We start from the raw sequence: 20,009 nt of genomic DNA, 5'->3' as shown, positions 1-20,009 counted from the left end.
TAGATAAATATTTTGTCCTTTACGTGGAACAAAGACTCTATTCTGGGTTAGGGAATAATTTATTCATCAAAGTGGGGGCTAGAATGGTTAAGTGACTTATCAGCAGTTAGCAAACTCAGAACTTTCTCCTAGCTGCATGTAGTAATCCAACCTGCCAGGTACTGGTTACAGAAATTATTTGGGAATAAATCCACAACATTATGACCCAATTTTTTTTTTTTTTTTTTTTTTGCTAGTAAGGTTGCATTATCTTGAACTGCCTAAGCTTTTTAAACAAAGAGGCTGAAACATTAGTTGCTAGTCATTTATAAACTTTGTTATTCTTTGTTTTGCATCAGTCAGGAATGCAGTGTAGCTTTACTTCTTCCTTGAAATGTTACTTCTAACAGGCCTACTCAATTCATGGTTTTTTCCTAAGCTTCAACTTTCTCAATATTCTTCAGAATAAAGAAAACAGCTCATTTTAAACAAGAAGTTTATTTAAACAACAAGACGCTTGACTTGAAGGGAAAACTATCTAGGATTCATTTCTTTTAGAGTAATTTATCCCTACTTAAAGACAGATTGCCCTACATGTAACAGCTACGTACAAAAAAGTTATAAAATTGTCCTTGGTTTTACAATGATAAATGAAAAACATTAAAATTCTCCAATCGAACAAGGTATGCAAGGATTTTTATGTTGTTCTTTTTTTTTTTGTTAAACAGTGAGAGCAAAATAACTTACTGGAATATAAAGATAAGAGCTGACTGAGCATGCCACTAATGGAGAGAGGGGGTATTTTCACAGAAGCAGTATTTTCCCCCATCCCATCTCCATTTGATGTCGATCAAAACATACCATTGGCCATTTAGTTAAAAAAAAAAAATGCAATATGCTTGTGCACATACACAGTTACTTTATGTACAATAAAGGAATGGGGAAGGGGAAAATGAAAGAATAGAGAAAACTATACTGTAGTAGTCAGGATGTGGTGGAACCAAATTACGGCTTTCTATTTGAGAATGTCTTCTTGGTCTGGAGGAACAGAGTTCTGGAGTAAAGTAGCAGGTTCCCTTTTTAGTAGACACCTCCTGTCTGCTGCTGGAACACATCAATTGTATCTTCATCCTCCATTTCCAACTAGCATACAAGAGAAGAAAAACAAATGGAAGGACACTGATTATCAGCTCTGAAGATTTGTAACTCTTGGACTTTAAGTACCCTGAAACTGCACAAGTTCCACCCAATTCCAGTGTTCGTTGTTGCAGACATCCTATAGCTTAATGTAGCATCAGTCTTAGGTTTATTTAATTTAATTTTTATTTTTAAAAGGTTTTATTTATTTATTCATTCGTGAAAGACAGAGAGAGAGAGAAGCAGGCTCCATGCAGGGAGCCCGATGCAGGACCTGATCCCAGGTCACCAGGATCAGGCACTAGGCCAAAGGCAGCACTAAACTGCCCAGCCACCCGAGCTGCCCCAGTCTTAGGTTTATTTATTTATTTATTTATTTATTTATTTATTTATTTATCTATTTATTTATTTATTTTTTCCCAGTCTTAGGTTTAAATTAACTTTTCACTTGGTCTTACTTATATAAGGACTATAAACAAACTTAGTTTTTCTTTTTCTTTTTTTCTTTTCAAGATTTTTGTTTATTTATTCATGAGAGACACAGAGGCAGAGACACAGAAGGATAAGCAGGTTCCATGCAGGAAGCCCAAAGTGGGACTTGATCCCGGGACTCCAGGATCACACCCTGAGCCGGAAGGCAGACGTTTAACCACAGAGCCACCCAGGCATCCATAAAAAACTTAGTTTTTAAGTGAAAAACCTGAATATGTAAGTGAGTTACATCACCTCACTTTTAATTATTGAAAACAAAAATATTAAATGATAAAATATACCATGACAAAAATAAATGATATAAAATAAAAACGGAATAAGTAAGTAAATGGGAATAAGAATGATATGTGTAAAGGATTGACTGCAGTGTTGTTTAGATGAGCAAAAGACTGGAAATAACCTAAATAATAAAAACTCAAAGAAATGTGGTACACTCTTATAGGAAATACCACACACATTTATATGTGTGGAAACGGAACCATCCCTAAGATATATTAGGCTAAAAACAAAACTAGGTAGTGGGGCACCTGGGTGGCTCAGTTAATTGGGCATTTGACTTGATCTTGGCTCAGGTCACAATCTCCAGCCCAGAGTCAGGGTCCCAGCTCAGCACAGAATCTGCTTAGGATGCTCTCTCCTTGCTCTCCTCCTCTTCCCTTCCCTCATACTCTCTAAATAAATAAAATCTAAAACACCCCTAAAAACAAAACACCCCACTTAGACAGCAAAAGTGGTTATAGTATGACTATGTTTGTGTTTTTAAAAGTGTGTGCGTGCACACACATAGCATGAATGCATCCTGGCATGGGCACAAAGCACAGCAGTTAGCTCTGTGCAGTAAGGGAAGGGAAGGGGTATGTGCAAGGAAAGACCTCCTAAAAACTACTTTCGATTTTATTTTTATTTATTATTATTATTTTTAAAGATTTTATTTAATTATTCATGAGAGACAAGGAGAGAGAGAGGCAGAGACACAGGCAGAGGGAGAAGCAGGCTCCATGCAGGGAGCCCGATGTGGGACTTGATCCTGCAACCCCAGGATCACGCCCTGGGCTGAAGGCAGATGCTCAACTGCTGAGCCACCCAGGCGCCCCCTACTTTCAATTTTAAACTGCTATTCACAAACTAAGTTTGTAAGGCTCACTCCCTACACAGTATACAAAAAACAACCATTCTTTCTACCAGAGTAGAAAGATCTTGGTATATACAGCAGCACTGTCAAATAAATAACCTTTGTAACAGTTTGTTATGCTGGTAATTAGTCTCGAAAAAATGTTCCAAAACTGGTAATTTGTGGGGGGGAAAAAAGAAACAAGAACCCTGGATACCTAAAGACAAGAAAGGGAATCATTTCTAACAAAGTTCAAATACACTAAAAGTAGGACTGTGGCATTAAAATGTTAATGACTAAGTCTCAATTCCCTCTTTTGTAAAATGAAATAGCATTCAGTTATGAGAATTAAATGAGTTGAAGAGAGTATTTAACGGAATGGTGGGCACATAATTATATTACTATTAAAAGTGGTCATTAAGATGTTCTAATTTATCGTAATTCTGCTATTTAATAAATACTGTGAGAAGAATTCTAAAACGAATCAATTTCATTCTACAGTGAATTCAATTTCAAATGCTAAAAGGAGTTCAATTCCACATTCAATATGAAGATTTTATAATGCAGTTCTGAAAAACCTATAGTTTAGTATTTGCAGCCAGCTTTGTAGAGACAAGAAGAACCTGGTTTTGGTGGTGGGTGAGAGTATCAAAAGACAGAAAATACATTCTAAACATCCAAGTTTAGCATAATACGTTTTTATTCTTTTTTAAACCATCAAAACATGTCTTCAGCCTATCTACTAAAATAAAACCCCCGGGATGTTACATTTTATAGTGAAACTTGAAGTGCCTTCAAAGGACAGGAGTTTTTCACCAAGAGAATTCAGCTCCTCCTTGTGGCTACCTACGATAACTGCTTCTTAGAGACTCACCACAAATTACTTCAAAATATTCTTTCCTGAAGTACAACTCAGATATTTCAAATTTTTGAGATTATCAACAAAACCCCAAACAGAATGGGCTGCTTTACTCATCATATTTATCACTTTCTAGTTTTTACGGACTGAAAAAAAAAAACAAATTCAAAAGTAGAAGGGCTACAATTGACATTTCTATCAAAATATTTTTCCCCCAACTAGAAGTCTTAAGTGCAACCTGAGAGGGTAAAAAGAAACAAAGAGCTTCTGCCATAGAAGACTGTCCAGCTGATCCCTCACAAAGTGACAGAACTAAAGTGATGTGTAAAGAGGTTAAGGGATCAGCATCATCTTTGGCAGAAGACTTTAAGAAGCCACTTATGGGATGCCTGGGTGCCTCAGTGGTTGAGTGTCTGCCTTCGGCTCAGGACGTGATCCCAGAGTTCCGGAATCGAGTCCCACGTTGGGCTCCTGCATGGAGCCTGCTTCTCTTCCCCCTGCCTGTGTCTCTCATGAATAAATAAATAAAATCTTAAAAAAAAAAAAAACAACGAAAAGCCACTTATTATCAAGAACCCTACTAATCAAGCTAAATAATCAAGAGACTTCCCATCAGAGCCCCAAGATTCCTTTGGTTCACAAAGACAGGTAAGAGAATTCAGCATGGGAAATCAAATTGGTGAGGATCAACAGTCAGCCGATCACCTGTGGGGGAACCTGGAGTTATGATCAGGAGCTGCGGCGACAAAAACAGCATTCTCAATTATTTTCCCCAAATAATGCTGGCAATAAGAATTGATTAAATTAACCAAGTGACCTGTCAGATTCACAAAATGATAACTGGATATTTAAAATTGTTTGACATTTCCTGAAGAAATACTAACTCATTTTGAGTTCTGAACTCTGATAAAAACAAAAAACTATATTCCAATGTCTGAAAGTCCACAAATCAATAAACAAGGCTGTTGAACAAATTAAAAAAAACACTGACTCTTCTAGTTAGCATATAGAGATTTTTACCTGTGCAGGTGTGTCTGTTTCATTGATTGGCTGCCCATCAAATCGGAATCTGATCTGCCTCATTGACAAACCCTACAAGAGAGTTTAAAAGCAGTAAGAATGCAGTGAAACAGTAAGAACAAAAATTATATGCATGTTTAGCCACAAATATGTTAAGAGAAATCTAAATAAACGATCATCAACTTGTTAACATTGCTATGTGGATAAAAAGATTTAGGATGATTTTCACTTTCTTCAATCTAGGTTTGATCTTCTTTGGAAAAATCTTTTATTAAAAAAAAAAGTATTTTTTACAGCTGTCCAGGTGGCTCAGCTGGTTAAGCGGCCAACTCTTGATTTTGGCTCAAGTCATGATTTCAGGGTCCTGAAATCAAGCCCTATGTCAGGTTCTGTGCTGGGCATGGAGCCTGCTTAGGATTCTCTCCCTCTCCCTTTGCCCCCTCCCTAACTCACACTCTCTCTCAAATCTTTTAAAAAAAAGTTTTTAAAACAGCTGTATTGCTTTGAAACCACAGCTACTCCAAGCATAAACAGACCATACCTAGAGTCAAACTGCCTTTAAAGGAGTTAGAAAGACACTGAAATTTAAAGTAACAGATATGCACAGTATTCTTCCATGCATATTAAGAACTCTCCAAAAGGGGGGAAAAAAAAAACCCCGCCCTTAATAATGCAAACTGAAGTCACCTAAATAAACATAATGATTAAAAATTTTGCCTTGGGACACCTGGGTGGCTCAGCAGTTAAGCATCTGCATTCAGCCCAGGGCGTGATCCTGGAGTCCAGAGTCCCACATCGGGCTCCCTGCATGGAGCCTGCTTCTCTCTCTGCCTCTGCGTCTCTCATGAGTAAATAAAATCCTTAAAAAAATAATAAATTTTACCTTAAAGCTACTTAACCTTCATTTATACTCAAACAATTCCTATCACCAAGCAAGAATAACCTATGTCTCAACCCAGCAAAATGCTAGGCACACCACAGGAATTCAACAAGTTCTTACTCTTGGGCAGTCAACATTTCCCTTTTTTTCCCCCAGGCAGTCAACATTTCCACCATAACCGTCCTAAAACCCCCTCATAAGTGCATAAGCTTGAAACTGTGGAATACCTCAAAAGAACCACCTGCTTTTTTATTTATATTTCTTCTTAGTATGTACCCTGATGAGCAATGATTATATGTCAACCTCTCACTAAAAAGGTAGGTTCCAGGAGGGACAGGAAACTAAGACTGTCTTGGTTATACTGCAATCCTTGCACACAGTTGGCACTCATGGATGTCACTAATGGAATAAAATACATGAAAAGCAGTATCTAACTTATGTTTCATTTAAAAAAAATAAATCTAAAGCTACTAAGTTGAGGAGCTTTATTACAAAAAAGGTAATTTTAAAATTACATTATGGAGTTTAGCCTCTAGAAATTTTTATATGCATTTAAGGAGATAAATGAGCCTAATCATGCCCCTTCTGCAAAACAGATTCCAGGGGCACCTAGGTGGCTCCGTCAGTCAAGTGTCTGCCTCATCCATCATGATCTCAGGGTCTTGGGGTCCAGCCCCACATTGAGCTCTCTGCTCAGTGAAGTCTGCTTCTCCCTCTCCCTCTGTGCTCTATCACCCCAAATAAAATCTTTTAATATGTTTTTAAAAAGCCAGATTCCAAAGTTTTACTAATCATTACCTACCTGACGCAGGGGTGGGGAGAAAGGGAAAGGAGCAATGCAGCAAAGCTGTTAACTGCAGCCAAATGAAGACAAGATAGGAAAATAAAATATCTTTGGAGACATGCTGTGAATATATTAACTGGAAAAACAGCATTTTAGGAAGCATCCTACCAAAAAAAATCACTCCTGTACCAATCACAAACTATAATTATTGTTACACAAATCCCTGCTTAAACTTAAAATTAAACTCAGTTTCTAGGACTAGAATATTGAAAATGTGCTCAATAAACAGTTCTATGACACCTGTATTCCATTATTTAACAAGGATTCATTAAGTCTGTCTTTAAAACTATCTCTAGGGATCCCTGGGTGGCACAGCGGTTTGGCGCCTGCCTTTGGCCCAGGGCGCGATCCTGGAGACCCGGGATCGAATCCCATATCAGGCTCCTGGTGCATGGAGCCTGCTTCTCTCCCTCTGCCTATGTCTCTGCCTCTCTCTCTCTCTCTGGGACTATAATAAATAAATAAAAATTAAAAAAAAAAAAAAAAACTATCTCTAACATGAAGATCATATTACGTCCCTTTAAAACTCTCGTCTGAAAAAAAATAAAATAAAATAAATAAAACTCTCGTCTGTGACACACACCACTTTCAGACTAGCCTTGTCTTGAGGAATACAAGCAATTCTCAGACCAGATAGGGGACATCCACAATCTCAATCCATTCCTCATGACATCCAAATTTGTGATTATGCAAAGCAACTGAGAATTAAATGCCAAGCCATTAGCTACTAATTATATATTTACTAACACTCCATTAAGACTCTTTGCTTTAACAAAATACTAAGCCATAGGCTGGGCTCTTTCTCTACTATGCCCCCTAGTAAGGTCCTAAGGTCAATGGCATGGTCATTCAAAAGGGGAAAAAAACACAGGACCAAAAACAAGTATCTTATTCTTTGATTACTACCTGTTTACAGGCTTTTCCTTGTCAATAAAAGCATTTCTTTTGCTACAGATCAAAAGTCTAAAATTCAGCAAACTTGCCTCTCAGATTCCATAAATCATGTAAATTCAAACAATGAATCTACATTAAACCAGTATTAGGTTCCACTTCTGAGTAAATCTCTAAACTTTAGCTTTAGCTGTGCCACAAAAGAGCTGTGCGAGGTTTGCTCTTTGGATCCCCATTTCTTCATTTCACAAAAATGAAGTGGACTAAACCAATGAATCAATCTGTGCTCTCTGAAGCCACCTAACATTCCATGAAATAATGTTATAGTAAATGTACACTATAATGGAATCATATGCCTTCAGTCAAAAGCTATATGGCTGACAAAGTGGGTAAACTCAATTCTACACACGAATAGAAACCTTACAAACCAACCTCTGAAGGCAGTTTGAATGTTCTCTATCACTTTATAAGCATTTACTGAAACATCCTATGTATGTCACATACTGGTCTATGCTCTACAGAAATAGGCCCTATGCTCGTGGAGATAGTGAGCAATACAAAAAAAAAAGTGAGAGGACTGAGTGATGGGAGCAGAGGGACTCTGAATTAATCAGAAAAGTCTCTAAAGTTAGTAACCCAGCAAGAATGGAATCAAATCATTGATGGCTTAGCACTATCCAAAAGAAATATGTGAGCCACACATGTATTTTCTCACTGCCACATTAAAAACAGGTTAAAGGGACACCTGGATGGCTCAGTGGCTGAGCATCTGCCTTCTGGTCAGGTCCTGATCCCGGGGTCCTGGGATTAAGACCGGCATTGGGCTCCCCATGGGGAGCTTGCTTTTCCCTCTGCCTGTGTCTCTGCTTTTCTGTTTCTCATGTGTAAGTAAAATCCTTAAAAAAGTGTTTTTAAAAGCAGGTAAAATTTTAATGTTTTAAATCAATATATTCAAAATCCTATTGTCTTAAAAAATGACGTTTGAAAAATTGAGACATTTTACTTTTCCCACTAAATTTTTTTTTAAAGATTTTACTTATTCATAAAAGACACAGGGAGAGAGACGCAGAGATACAGGGAGAGGGAGAAGCAGGCTCCATGCAAGGAGCTGGACGTGGGACTCGATCCCAGGTATCCAGGATCACACCCTCGGCCAAGGACAGCGCTAAACCGCTAAGCCACCTGGGCTGCCCCTTTTCCCACTATGAATTTTCAAAATCTAGCATATATTGTACTCTTTATAGCACGTATTACTTTGGACTAGCCATGTTTCAGGAGGTAAACAGTCATATATGGCTACTGTTTCATTTTTTTAAAGATTTTATTTATTCATTCACAAGAGACCGAAGAGAGAGAGGCAGAGACACAGGTAGTGGGAGAAGCAGGCTTCTCACAGGGAGCCCAATGTGGACCCAATCCTGGATCTGGGGATCATGCCCTGAGCCAAAGTCAGACCCTCAACTCAGATGCTCAACTGCTGAGCCAACCAGGCATCCCATGGCTACTGTTTTAAACAGCATTGGTTTAAGAACAGATTTTGTTGATAGATTATACAGTTCTGAAGCATCATCAAGGATGATCCTAATGTTCTGACCTCCCAACTAGCTGTAACATACTACTATTTATGGAGTGAGGACACCAGAGAAAAAGATTTCTAGTAGAATCGAATCTTTTTTGCATGTTGTTTGAGATGCCTATTATATATCTACTGGAACTCCTCCAAAGATCCAATACCAAGTGAGTTCATTAGAAAGTAAATATGATCATTCAATTAATCTTGATAGGAAATCCTTAGTCAAGAATCCTTAATGTCAAAAAACAAAACAAAACAAAACAAAACCCTTTATCTATGCAAGTTAGACTGGATAAATGTTTTTGACTTCTGAAAAGCTATACCCTCACCTAAAAAGCAGGATCAGCCCAATTAGGTAACACTTTAACTCCCTTTTCCTTAGAGAGAAGCAAACAATTGAAAAGTAAACAGGGACCTTGCTTCAATCAGAACTCTGAGGTTATTCCCAATTTAAAAAGAAAATGGGAATTAATCTTTCCAAATTTTTCCTGAATCTGGTCTTCAAATCATATTTGCATTCCAAGTGACATGCAGCAGAATTATTTTTTTTATGGATTACCAATGCTTCTTTTTCCCCTATTCCAAATCAAGAGTGGCCTCAAATTTAGTCAACTTAACTGAAAAAATTAAAGAGAAACTTTATTTACGTAATACACTAAATTTTAACATACTAGGAAAACCCCCAAATTCTTGATTGACCCACTAAACTCAATCTTATAGAACAATCTCTTATAAGGACAATCTGCAGTATGAGATGTATGTCTTTGGTTTTTCTGGCATAGTGTAATGCATATGGTAGGCATCTGGTAAACATCAGGTAAGTAAAAAGTTCCCTTGGGGTCCCTACAGGAAATACAGAAGTTTTATATATGAACATCTTAGAATTAGTAGAGGTTATCAATAGATATGTATAATAAAATGTTAATGGTTAAACTAGGTGGTAAGCACATGGGTATTCAATGTAATATTTTAAAAAATTTTGTTCTACATTTGATTTCCATATTAAGTTTTGAAAAATAGGACCTTTTAAAAAATACATGACCAGGGTGCCTGGGTGGCTCAGCAGTTGAGAGGCTGCCTTCAGACCACGGCGTGATCCTTCAGACCACGGCGTGATCCGGGGTCCAGATCCCCTACAGGGAGCCTGCTTTTCCCTCTGTCTCTGCCTCTCATAAATAAATTTTTAAAAATCTTAAAAAATATATGATCATTTAAAATCTAAAATTTAGGGATCCCTGGGTGGCGCAGCGGTTTGGCGCCTGCCTTTGGCCCAGGGCGCGATCCTGGAGACCCGGGATCGAATCCCACATCAGGCTCCCGGTGCATGGAGCCTGCTTCTCCCTCCGCCTGTGTCTCTGCCTCTCTCTCTCTCTCTGTGACTATCATAAATAAATAAAAAATTAAAAAAAAAATAAAATAAAATAAAAAAAATAAAATCTAAAATTTAGTAATGAGAAAGATATGCAGAGAACTTTGTTGAAAACCATTAAATCTAAACATGAGTTTTTACTTTATAAAAGGTGTGCTATGTAAAAGTTCTACAAGAGGATTCCCTTTTAAAATTCCCCTGTAACCTGAAGGGGCACTAGTGTTCAAATATGGAAGATGCTATTAGCACAACTAGGAAGTACATATATTTATCAGTTGTTTAAAGGGATTTCACCAAAATTCTTCAAGTAAGAGTACACTGAAAATTGTATCTTTTAAGGAATTGTAAGATTAGTTTACATATGGAAATAAGAATCCTAAACTCATTATTCTAAGTAAATTAGGCATAAAATAAACCCTTAATCTCAAAAATAAATTTATCTCTGTTTCTTCCAAACACCCTTAGAGCTCATGGAGAAATTCCAACTATCAGCTCAATCTCCCAACTTCTATAGTCTCTATTTTGAGCCTACTTTTAGGACAATTTGCAATGCAGACAACTTGTTAGTCCAAAAGAATGACTTTCCCAACTTTCATGTTTATATTCAGGGTTGAATTAAAAAAAAAAAAAAAAAGCTTCTGCTAGGTTATTGTTGAATTAACTGATCTAGGTATCAGTTTTTGTTATACTTGCAAGAGTCATCTTCAAAGTTGCGTCCGTATTGTTACAGACTCAATCTCACAAAAGGAAGCCTCTTTGTCTTAAACTCTGCATTCACCTCCCAGCATCTATCTATTCACCTCTACTTCCTCTTCTTGCTGTCCATTTACTAATTTCTGAGTAAAATGTAAATGTTGTTATAACATAGGAGTGTTTTTGCTAGACTCAGGAAGTTAAATTTCTTGACCTATACCATTAGTTGAGAAAATTTTGCAATTTTACAAGTTTCAGGAATATTGCAATGTTGTTAAACTCACAATTTTATTTCCAAATTGGTTTAAATGCAGAAAATAAGTTCTTTTGACATTGACATGACAAAAATTTTAAATGGATTAAAGAAGGGATGAAGGAGGAGAGAAAAAAAAAAAAAGCCTGACAAGAAATTTTCATCAGGTTCATTCTTATTTTCTTATAAAAGTAAAATCACATCCCCTCAGGAACAAATTGCATGTTGTGACTATAATTTGATGTATTCTGGCATAGGACTAGAATCTTACAGAGTATTAACCAAACCACCCTAAAGGTTTTCATGAAGCATTAACATACCAAGTGCATGCTAGAATTGAAATGTCAAGTAGGTGTGTTCATTCAACCAAAGATAATCAATATGCCTGCTTAGTTTCTATCCTCAAAAAAATAAAGTTTTATTTTTCATGAATTTTATTGGAAGTGCATATGTCAGTTCCTCACCTGTCGTTCACAATAGGCTTTCATTAGTTTACTAAGTGGTGTATGCCTCTTAATCTTAAACTGCACCACAGAACCATCCTGCCCCGCCACCTTCAAATTAATATGATCGTTGTTCTCAGTCTTCACTCCTTCCTGTTGAAAGAAAAATAAAAGTATAATTTGGAAAATGTGAAAAACAAACACCTTTTTAAGTAGCAGCAGCCCAACTTGCTTCAGAAATCAACAGGTTTCTCATTCTGTATGATAAAAGAGTATACAACTGTTTTCAGCCGCTGAAATCAATCTGAAAGATGAAAATCCTGGAGCAACAATATTAAATAGCTGTCACAGAAACCGAAAAGGAGCCTACATGCTATTCCATCAGCGATAACCATCGATTTTTTAAAGATGGGTCCCACTCAATTCACTTAAAGGCACTCATGCATCCCAATTTTCTAAAATGGCATATTTTATCCCTCAAAATGTCATTTCCCCTAAAAAGATTAAAAATAAGCATCCTTTCTCTTTATAAAGCGCTTTAAGTACAGAATGCAAAGATAAAAAACGTAGAACCTGCCATTGAAAACTCATTACAACTATTTTGTTAAAAAGTTACCAAACTCAGCTCAAGAACTTAAATCTCAACTACGTTAAAAAAAAAAAAAAAAACCACACACACACACACACAGAACACATTGAGGAATAACCTTCGATTCTCTCTGAAGCAGCCGTAGTAACTTAGAACCACTATTCATGTTCGCCTGTATTAGCAGCCTCACTTTTGTTTATTTTCAGTTAAGAGCTCTTATTCTCCCCTCCCCTTTGTTGTCATGGGTCAAATGCAGTTTTCTTCCAAGTCTTCTCTGTAGATTTCCACCCAACCTGCAGTTCACCAAAATCAAGGGTGGATGGAATGCTGTAGCCCCCGCAAGTCACTTCAGAAAGGAAGGGGGAGGGGGTGTCACAGAACAAACCCCACTTAAGTCCCGTGTGCCAGGAAGAAGTGTGAGCCCTAGTCCTCACGGGAAGAGCCTCCCGGTGCCTCAAAACCCGCGTTAAAAAGTTCAGCCCTACGAAGTCTTTCGGCTCGCACCTCTGCCTCCAACTTCTCGAAACCGCATGGTCTCCTCAGGTTAGGGGTGATCTGACACCCAGGGGAAAGCCCCTGCCCAGCCCCCTGGGGACCCCCAGGCTGTGAAAGTGGGAAATACCCCCCAGGAAGCCCCGAGCCCCCGGCCCCTCACGATGGCCCACTGGGAAGCCCATCGGCAGCCCATTGATTCGCTCCGAGCCCTCGCCAGGCCAGCGCGGCCCGGGGCAGGGGTCCCCAGATGCCCGCAGCCCCCACCCCTGAGAGGGAAGCCCGGGGCGGAGGGAACTCCCCGCCACCGCGGAGGCGGCAACACCCGCCGCGGCCCCGCGCGGGGTCCGCGGAGGGTGGGGACACCGCGCGCCCTAACGCCCCTCCGCACGCGCGCCCGGCCGGCCGAGCCCGAGGAGCTCCGCTCGCGGCCGGTGGGCCCGCGGGCGTCCGCGATCCGCCCGCCCAACTCGCGCCCGGCGCGCACTCCGAGGCGGCCGGGGGCGGGGGAGGGCGGCGGGGCCTCCTCCGGCGCGGGAGGGAGGAAGAGGGGAGGGAGGAAAATGGCGCGGAGCGCCCGGGCCTGAGCCGCGGCCGGCCCCGTGGGGGGCCCAGGAAGGCGCGGGGAGCCCGCGGCGGGCTCGGGCCGGACCCCGGCCCGCGCCGTGACCCCGACCGCGCGGCGAGCCGAGGAGGCCGGCGCCGAGCTCACCTTGGGCTTTTCGTCGGCCATGGCGAGTGCCGGAGTCTCCTCAGCTGCCGCTTCACAAAAGAGGTACCAGGTCCGCACCGAACGAGCACACAAGCAGCACCAGGAGCGGCAGAAGAAGGAGGCGGCAGCGGTGGAGGAGGGAGAGGGCGCGCGCACGTCGTGCGCTCCCTCCCCCCACCCTGCGTGCGCGAGCACGAGCCGCCGGGGCTTCCCATTGGTTGCCGCCTCGCGGGAGCGCGCAACGCTTACATAACCACCCCCACCCCCCGCCTCGCACCGCCCCGGCCTGGGCCAGGCGCCCGCCAGGCCGGCGGGAAGAGGCGCGGACACGCGCACCCGGCCCGCCGCGGGGGCGCGCCTGGCTCTGGGCGGGGCTGTATTGTCCTCCTTCTGTGGTGGAGCTTAATCAAAATGGCTTCCAGCTGGTCCTAGGTGGGGACGAGGAGGCTTGAGGCCTAGACGTGAGACTCCGGCCGGGGAAGGCAGATTGATTAGGGGAGGAAGGGGGGGGCCTCAGTCAAGGCCCCTGCATGAGGTTCTGGGAAAAACCCCTCTTGTTTGGTGGCCCAAATGCAGCTTTCCACACGGTTGGAGGAACATCACACTCACTCAGCCTCTCATCCTTGGAATTTTAAAGCTTCAGCCTCAACCCGCTTCCCACCCGGCTCTTGCCTCAGTGCGGTCCCTACTTGCGTCTTGCTGGTAAACCCGTACTTTGCTAGCTGAGGAAAAAATGTTCATCCTACAAACTCCTTACTCATGGCCTGGCTCCCAACCTCCAAGAGGAAACAGGATCCGTCAGAGAGAACCACCCAATGTCGAGCTCCAAACCAATCGGTCGGGTTGAAAAAATAGAAGTAGGTCCCTCCTGTCTTAGGAACAATCCTGACTTCGGTGCAGTGGATTCCTCCCGCTCCTCTAGGTAGGTTTTATTATTTCCTCCGTCCCTACACTTTCTTTGATTCCTCCTTAGCAGAGAAAAAGACTCTCTCTCGATTCTATTTCCTTCTTAAGTTACCACCATATCTCGCTCCATTCTTGGCCAAACATCTTGAAAGACTGTCCATGCCAGCTGCCTCCACTCCCTCACCTCCCACTCACTCCTCAATCCACTGCAATCTGGTGCTGTCCCCGGAGCTCCACTAAAACTGCTCTCTGCAAGGTCACCACAGATTTCTGGGCTGAATCCATTGTACTTCCCCGTCTTCTCCTCTTCCTCCCTGTGACTTTGGGCTGTTGACTTGGGCGTGTCCTTGATCCCTCTGCAATTCTTTTCCTCCTCTGTCTTTCCCTTAAATATTCCTTGCATTTTGCTTTAGATCCTTTTCTCTTATCCTCTCTTGGGAGGATTTTACCCATGTTCTACACCTATTAGATAATGATTCTCAAATATGTATTTATAAACTAGATCTTGCGGGAGCTTCCAACCCACAAATCCAACTGACCTGTGAACACCTCCACTTGGATGTCCCAGAGGCACCTCAAACTCAGCATATCCCAACCAGAATTCCTCACTTCACCCTCCGGGACATGCCCTTCTCCTTTGAGTTCTTGGTTCACCCAATGGCACACCATTACAACTGTTGCTCCTCCAAGCCAGAGAGCCAGGGGACATCCTGACTCCCTATTCTTCATCCTTGCCCCTCCACATGGAATGGATCTCTGAGTCTTGTCTCTTCTTTTTTAAAATATGTTATTTATTCATGAGAGACAGAGAGAGAGAGAGAGAGGCAGAGACACAGGCAGAGGGAAAAGCAGGCTCCATGCACAGAGCCCATCGCGGGACTCGATCCCAGGTCTCCAGGATCACGCCCTGGGCTGAAGGCGGCGCTAAACTGCTGAGCCACCCGGGCTGCCCAAGTCTTGTCTCTTCCACCTTCTAAATGCCTACTAAATCTAGCTACTTCTCTTCAGCCTCTGGTTTCTGGGCTAGTCTGCATTTGCTGGGCTTCCAGATGATCCTTCATGGGGAAGAGGAGGCTTAAGAACCTAGATGTAAGACAAGCCAACAAAGGGAGATTGATTGGGGGAAGCCTGAATTCAAGTCAGCTTACCCCAAGTCTACTGCAATAGCCTTCTGTTTTGTTGGTGTTTTTGTAAGGTATGTCTCTCTTGTGCCTGTATATTTGAGTGGATCAGAATCATCTGGGGTACCATTTTTTTGTTTGTTTTGTTTTAAGCAACCTCTACTCCCAACATGGGGCTTGAATTCAACTCCTTGAGATGAAGAGTTGCATACTCTACCAACTGAGCCAGATGGACACCCCTAGGATACCAGTTTAAATGCATATTCCTCAAAATTAAAATAAAATAAATGCATATTCTTGGGCAGTGTGGCTCTGGAATCCCCCGTTTTTAACAAGCTTCCCTGGTGATTCTGCTGCACCCTGGTCTGAGAACCACAAACCCTTCTAAAGTAAAAACAAAAGAAAAAGTTTCTACCACTCCTAGGTTCAGTGGCAATCCTCTACCTTAAAGGGTAAAGTCCAAAATTCTAAATAGACCTACAGAGCTCTTTGAGAGCTAATCCAGGCTAACCATTCTAGCACTTTCTCATCATTTCCTCCTGGAAGTCTCTGCTTCAGTCATATTCAATTACTTGGGGTTCCTGAATGTGCCTGCTCTCCATCAACTCTAAGCTTTTGTCCACTGTAGGACTCAAAGATTCAATGAATGGGTAAACTGAAGCTATCACTATGTGTAAGGTCCTATGCTAAGCATTGGGCAAAGTCCCTGACTCAAATAACATAATCAGGTTGGGGTGGGTAGGAAATACACAAGAAGTGAAAGGGGAAGAGAACCAACTGCCAGGCGGCAGTCGCTGAGTGGGGATTTATTAATATTAGCTCATTTTCTCCTTACACAAACCCTTCCAAGTAAGTGTAGTATTTATTTGCTACCGAAGGCCAAAGGAGTTAAGTAACTTGCCCAATACCACACAGCTGGGAAGTAGTGTTGATTGAACTTCTACTGTATGCCAGGGAATGAACATGCTGTGCCAGGTACCATAGAGAAAGAAAAATGGTATCCTTGCTCTCCTGAACCTATGTCTTTTGTTGCCATTACATATCCTCCTAGCCTAATAAGATGGGAAAACCATCAAAATGGAATATATCATGTTGAACTTACCCTTATTAATATAGGAGGGCCTCCAAAAATCAAATGGTTGTTTAGTCATTAGTATTTGGGTGACAGGTGTGTCTTACAATATCCTTCCTCTCCAAAGTTATGCTAAATTACAAAATCACCTCCAGGCAAAGGAGGAGATCCTATTAAAAAGTAGTTAAGCATATTCAAATGTGTGAGCAATATATATTCCAATGGCAGAGTGGAATTCTGTGAACTGAACCTAGGGAATCTAGGTTGTATAGTGAGAATCTCTTTCCAATTTCCAGCAGGGGGAAATGTGAGAAGATAGAAACTTTCCAACATAAAGTTTCTCCCTCCATCATTTTTATAGAGGTGGGAAAGAGGCTGTGCTCTGGAAAAGAGTGCTTTAGAGTGAGAAAATAAAAGGGGTAGTAGATACAGAAAAGAACAATGGTCGATGTTCATTGAGTGATTATTACCTGGGGATTCAGTGCTAAGTCCTTGACCCTCACAAAACCTCTATTATTGCCCCTATTTTACAGATGAAGAAACTGAGACATAGAAAGGTTGGGCAAGGGCAGCCTGGGTGGCTCAGCAGTTTAGCGCCACCTTTGGCCCAGGGCGTGATCCTGGAGACCCTGGATGAGTCCCACATCAGGCTCCCTGCATGGAGCCTGCTTCTCTCTCTGCCTGTCTCTGCCTCTTTCTGTGTGTGTCTCTTATGAATAAATAAGTAAAATCTTTGGGGATCCCTGGGTGGCTTAGCGGTTTAGCGCCGCCTGCAGCCCAGGGCATGATCCTGGAGACCCAGGATCGAATCCCATGTCAGGCTTCCTGCATGGAGCCTGTCTCTCTCTCTCTCTCCCAAATAAATAAATCTTAAATAAATAAATAAACCTTTAAAAAAAAAGTAAAATCTTTAAAGAAAAAAGAAGAAAGGTTGGGCAACTTGGTCACCCCGCTTGAAATCGAAGAGCCAGGGATGCCTGGGTGGTTCAGTGGTTGAGCATCTGCTTTTCGCTCAGGGCGTGATTCGAGTTCTGGGATCGAGTCCCACATCGGGCTCCCTGCATGGAGCCTGCTTCTCCCTCTGCCTGTGTCTCTACCTCTCTGTCTCTCATAAATAAATAAAATCTTAAAAAAAAAAAAAAAAAAGGAAGAGCCAGAATCCTGTTGAACTCAGGCTTTCCTTTTTTTTTTTTTTTTTTAAGATTTTATTCATTCATGAGAGACACAGAGAGAAGGTAGAGACATAGGCAGGCTCCTTGCAGAGATCCTGATGTGGGACTCGACCCCAGAACTCTGGAATCACACCCTGGGTCAAAGGCAGACGCTCAACCACTGAGCCACCCAGGCAGCCCAAACTTGGGCTTTCCAACTCAGAACCCAATGCTTAGTTACTGTAGGACTGCATATAGATCCCTATGGAAGGAAGAGAGAAAACAAGCAGAAAAAAAATCAGAATAGTGCCAGGAGCACCAGTTGTTTTGACTTAAATTTTTGCTTGACTGTCTCTCACCAGAATGAAAGTTCCATGAAAGCAGAGACCTGTCTGTCTCATTTGCAGTTTTATCCACAACACCTTGGGCCCTTCCTGGATCCTGAAGGATGAGAGAAGTGGTGAGAAGGGAATCCTGTGGTGAGCGTTTTTACCATTATGAGTTGAGTAGGGGGTGCCTGGGTGGCTCAGCTGGTTAAGCATCTGCTTTTGGCTCAGGTTCTGGGATCGAGCCCCCCCCTCCGCCTCCCCCCCCCCCCCCCCGCCCTGGGATGAAGCCCCGTGTCTGACTCCCTGCTCAGTGGGGAGTCTGCTTCTTTCCCGCCCCTCCTTCTCCCCATGCTCATTCTCTCTCTCTCACAAAAATAAATAAAATCTTAAAAAAAAAAAAAAAGGAGTTAAGTAGGAACTTGGACAAGAAAGGCCTCATTCCTCTAGAAATCTAATTAAGGGCAGCCCCCGTGGCGCAGCGGTTTAGCGCCGCCTGCAGCCCGGGGCGTGATCCTGGAGACCCTGGATCGAGTCCCATGTCCGCTCTCTCAGCATGGAGCCTGCTTCTCCCTCTGCCTGTGTCTCTGCCTCTCTCTCTCTGTGTCTCTATGAATAAATAAATAAAATCGTTAAGAAAAAAAAGAAATCTAATTAAATATCAATAATTGGTATAAGAGGGTAAGTAAGGGTAGGGTGGACCTGCCAGAAGGTACTCCTCAGGGCCAGCTGCCAAAGATAAAACGATATTCCTACAAGGGGTAAGAAAACAAGAATCACAGAGTCTTGTTTAGAGCTTTAAGTCTTAGCCAAAAACCCTAAGAAACACATAACTGAATTTATAGCACTGACAACTAAAACGTGTAGTTTATAACATCAAATTTCCTTCACATTCTAACAAAGGTTAGTTGAGTACTTGAGCTATCTCTGTGAACACTGCAGGAACACTGAATACTGAATGCCTAAATACTACAGGAAATCTGGAGGCAGAATGGTGATATTATAGAAAACTTCCAACTTTCTATCTTTGCGTCACGGCAAAGATGGGACTCAAGATAGTGCCAACAGTCAAAGCCAAGAACCTGCTATATTGCACTTTAAATGTGTCAGCTGGGGTATAACTGTAGGGAAATATTGTCCCACTTCACAATATCATATATCACTGTCTAGTAATATACATATTGCACACACATAACTCAGAGGATGGCCCTGTAAGTTTTTTGAGGGTAGTTGTCATTGCTATTCACTTTTGTAGTCTCAGCAAGTAACAAAGTCCTGAGAACCAGTGATCGATACATGGTTATTGACATAGTCATGGTAACAGTATTTGTCATGAGAATACCAAAAATGCCTACATTGGGTTTCCTGAATGCAATTTTTACACTGGAATGACAATTTCTTCTAATTCCATTAACATTCCAGTCCTCCTCTGTCCATTACGCCCAGTGACTGGAGACTGTTTCATAAAATGAACAGAAACAAATCGAGCAAGGCTTGTATTTTGCAATCATGCCAGATATAGGAGATACCTATACTCTTCAAGCTCCCTTTAAAAAAAAAAAAAAGACTTTATTTATTTATTCATGAGAGACACACAGAGAGAGGCAGAGTGAGAACCAGGCTCCATGCAGGGAGCCCGATGGGGGACTCGATCCTGGGTCTGGGATCATGCTCTAAGCCGAAGGCAAAAGGTCAACCACTGAGCCACCAGGCGTCCCTTCCAGCTCCTTTTTGTGATTGATCACTCTCACCCTGAGGTAGAGAAGAGAGCTGGAAGAATGGTTCTCAAAGGGTGGTTGCTTGGGCAACAACATCACCTACATTTGTGAATTTAGTAGAAGTGCAAATACCTGGGTGCCACCCTAGACCTATTGAGAAAGCAGCTCTGGTAATGGAGACTACGAGTCAGTGATTGAACAAGCATTCTAGGTAATTCTGACGCTCACTGAAATTTAAGAGCCACAAGGCTAGAGCAGCTTTTATTCCTCCAATAGTTAGTCACATTTATGATTTTGTTTCTCAACTTGAAGTCCTCTGTGGTCAGGTATTATTGGGGCTATAAAGCAAATTTTCACAAACAAGACCTTATTCGTATA

General features: G+C 41.8%; 2 protein-coding genes across 3 annotated transcripts in view; one reads left to right on the top strand and one right to left on the bottom strand.

Moving 5' to 3' along the window:
- Positions 1-461: 461 nt before the first annotated feature.
- On the bottom strand, positions 462-13,614 carry SUMO2 (small ubiquitin like modifier 2). Its single transcript, XM_025999722.2, has 4 exons — positions 13,338-13,614; positions 11,566-11,697; positions 4,599-4,670; positions 462-1,122 (listed from the first exon to the last, which is right to left on the bottom strand). Exons 1-4 carry the CDS (start codon positions 13,356-13,358, stop codon positions 1,060-1,062), a joined length of 288 nt encoding a protein of 95 aa, XP_025855507.2. The 5' UTR covers positions 13,359-13,614; the 3' UTR covers positions 462-1,059.
- Positions 13,615-13,665: 51 nt separating this feature from the next.
- Positions 13,666-20,009, top strand: part of NUP85 (nucleoporin 85) — a 44,840-nt gene continuing 38,496 nt past the window's right edge. The window contains exons 1-2 of one of the 2 annotated variants that reach the window (XM_025999718.2): positions 13,666-14,259; positions 17,950-18,066. The gene's annotated coding sequence lies outside the window, so the exon portion shown is untranslated. The remainder of the gene's footprint in view (positions 14,260-17,949; positions 18,067-20,009) is intronic. The other variant, XM_072746660.1, reaches the window with a different exon arrangement.

This window comes from Vulpes vulpes, chromosome 2 (assembly GCF_048418805.1).
Source record: "Vulpes vulpes isolate BD-2025 chromosome 2, VulVul3, whole genome shotgun sequence".
NCBI classification, from domain to species: Eukaryota; Metazoa; Chordata; class Mammalia; order Carnivora; family Canidae; genus Vulpes; species Vulpes vulpes.
Note: the sequence above shows the minus strand (reverse complement) of the source record. Positions and strands in the feature narration are given on the sequence as shown.

Excerpts from the sequence above, each read along its gene's own strand:
- SUMO2 (XM_025999722.2), bottom strand. The coding sequence starts at position 13,358 with ATGGCCGACGAAAAGCCCAAG. Across the intron at positions 11,698-13,337 it reads TGGCCGACGAAAAGCCCAAG|GAAGGAGTGAAGACTGAGAA; the intron begins GTGAGCTCGGCG and ends TTCTTTCAACAG. Across the intron at positions 1,123-4,598 it reads AAACAGACACACCTGCACAG|TTGGAAATGGAGGATGAAGA; the intron begins GTAAAAATCTCT and ends CTTGTATGCTAG.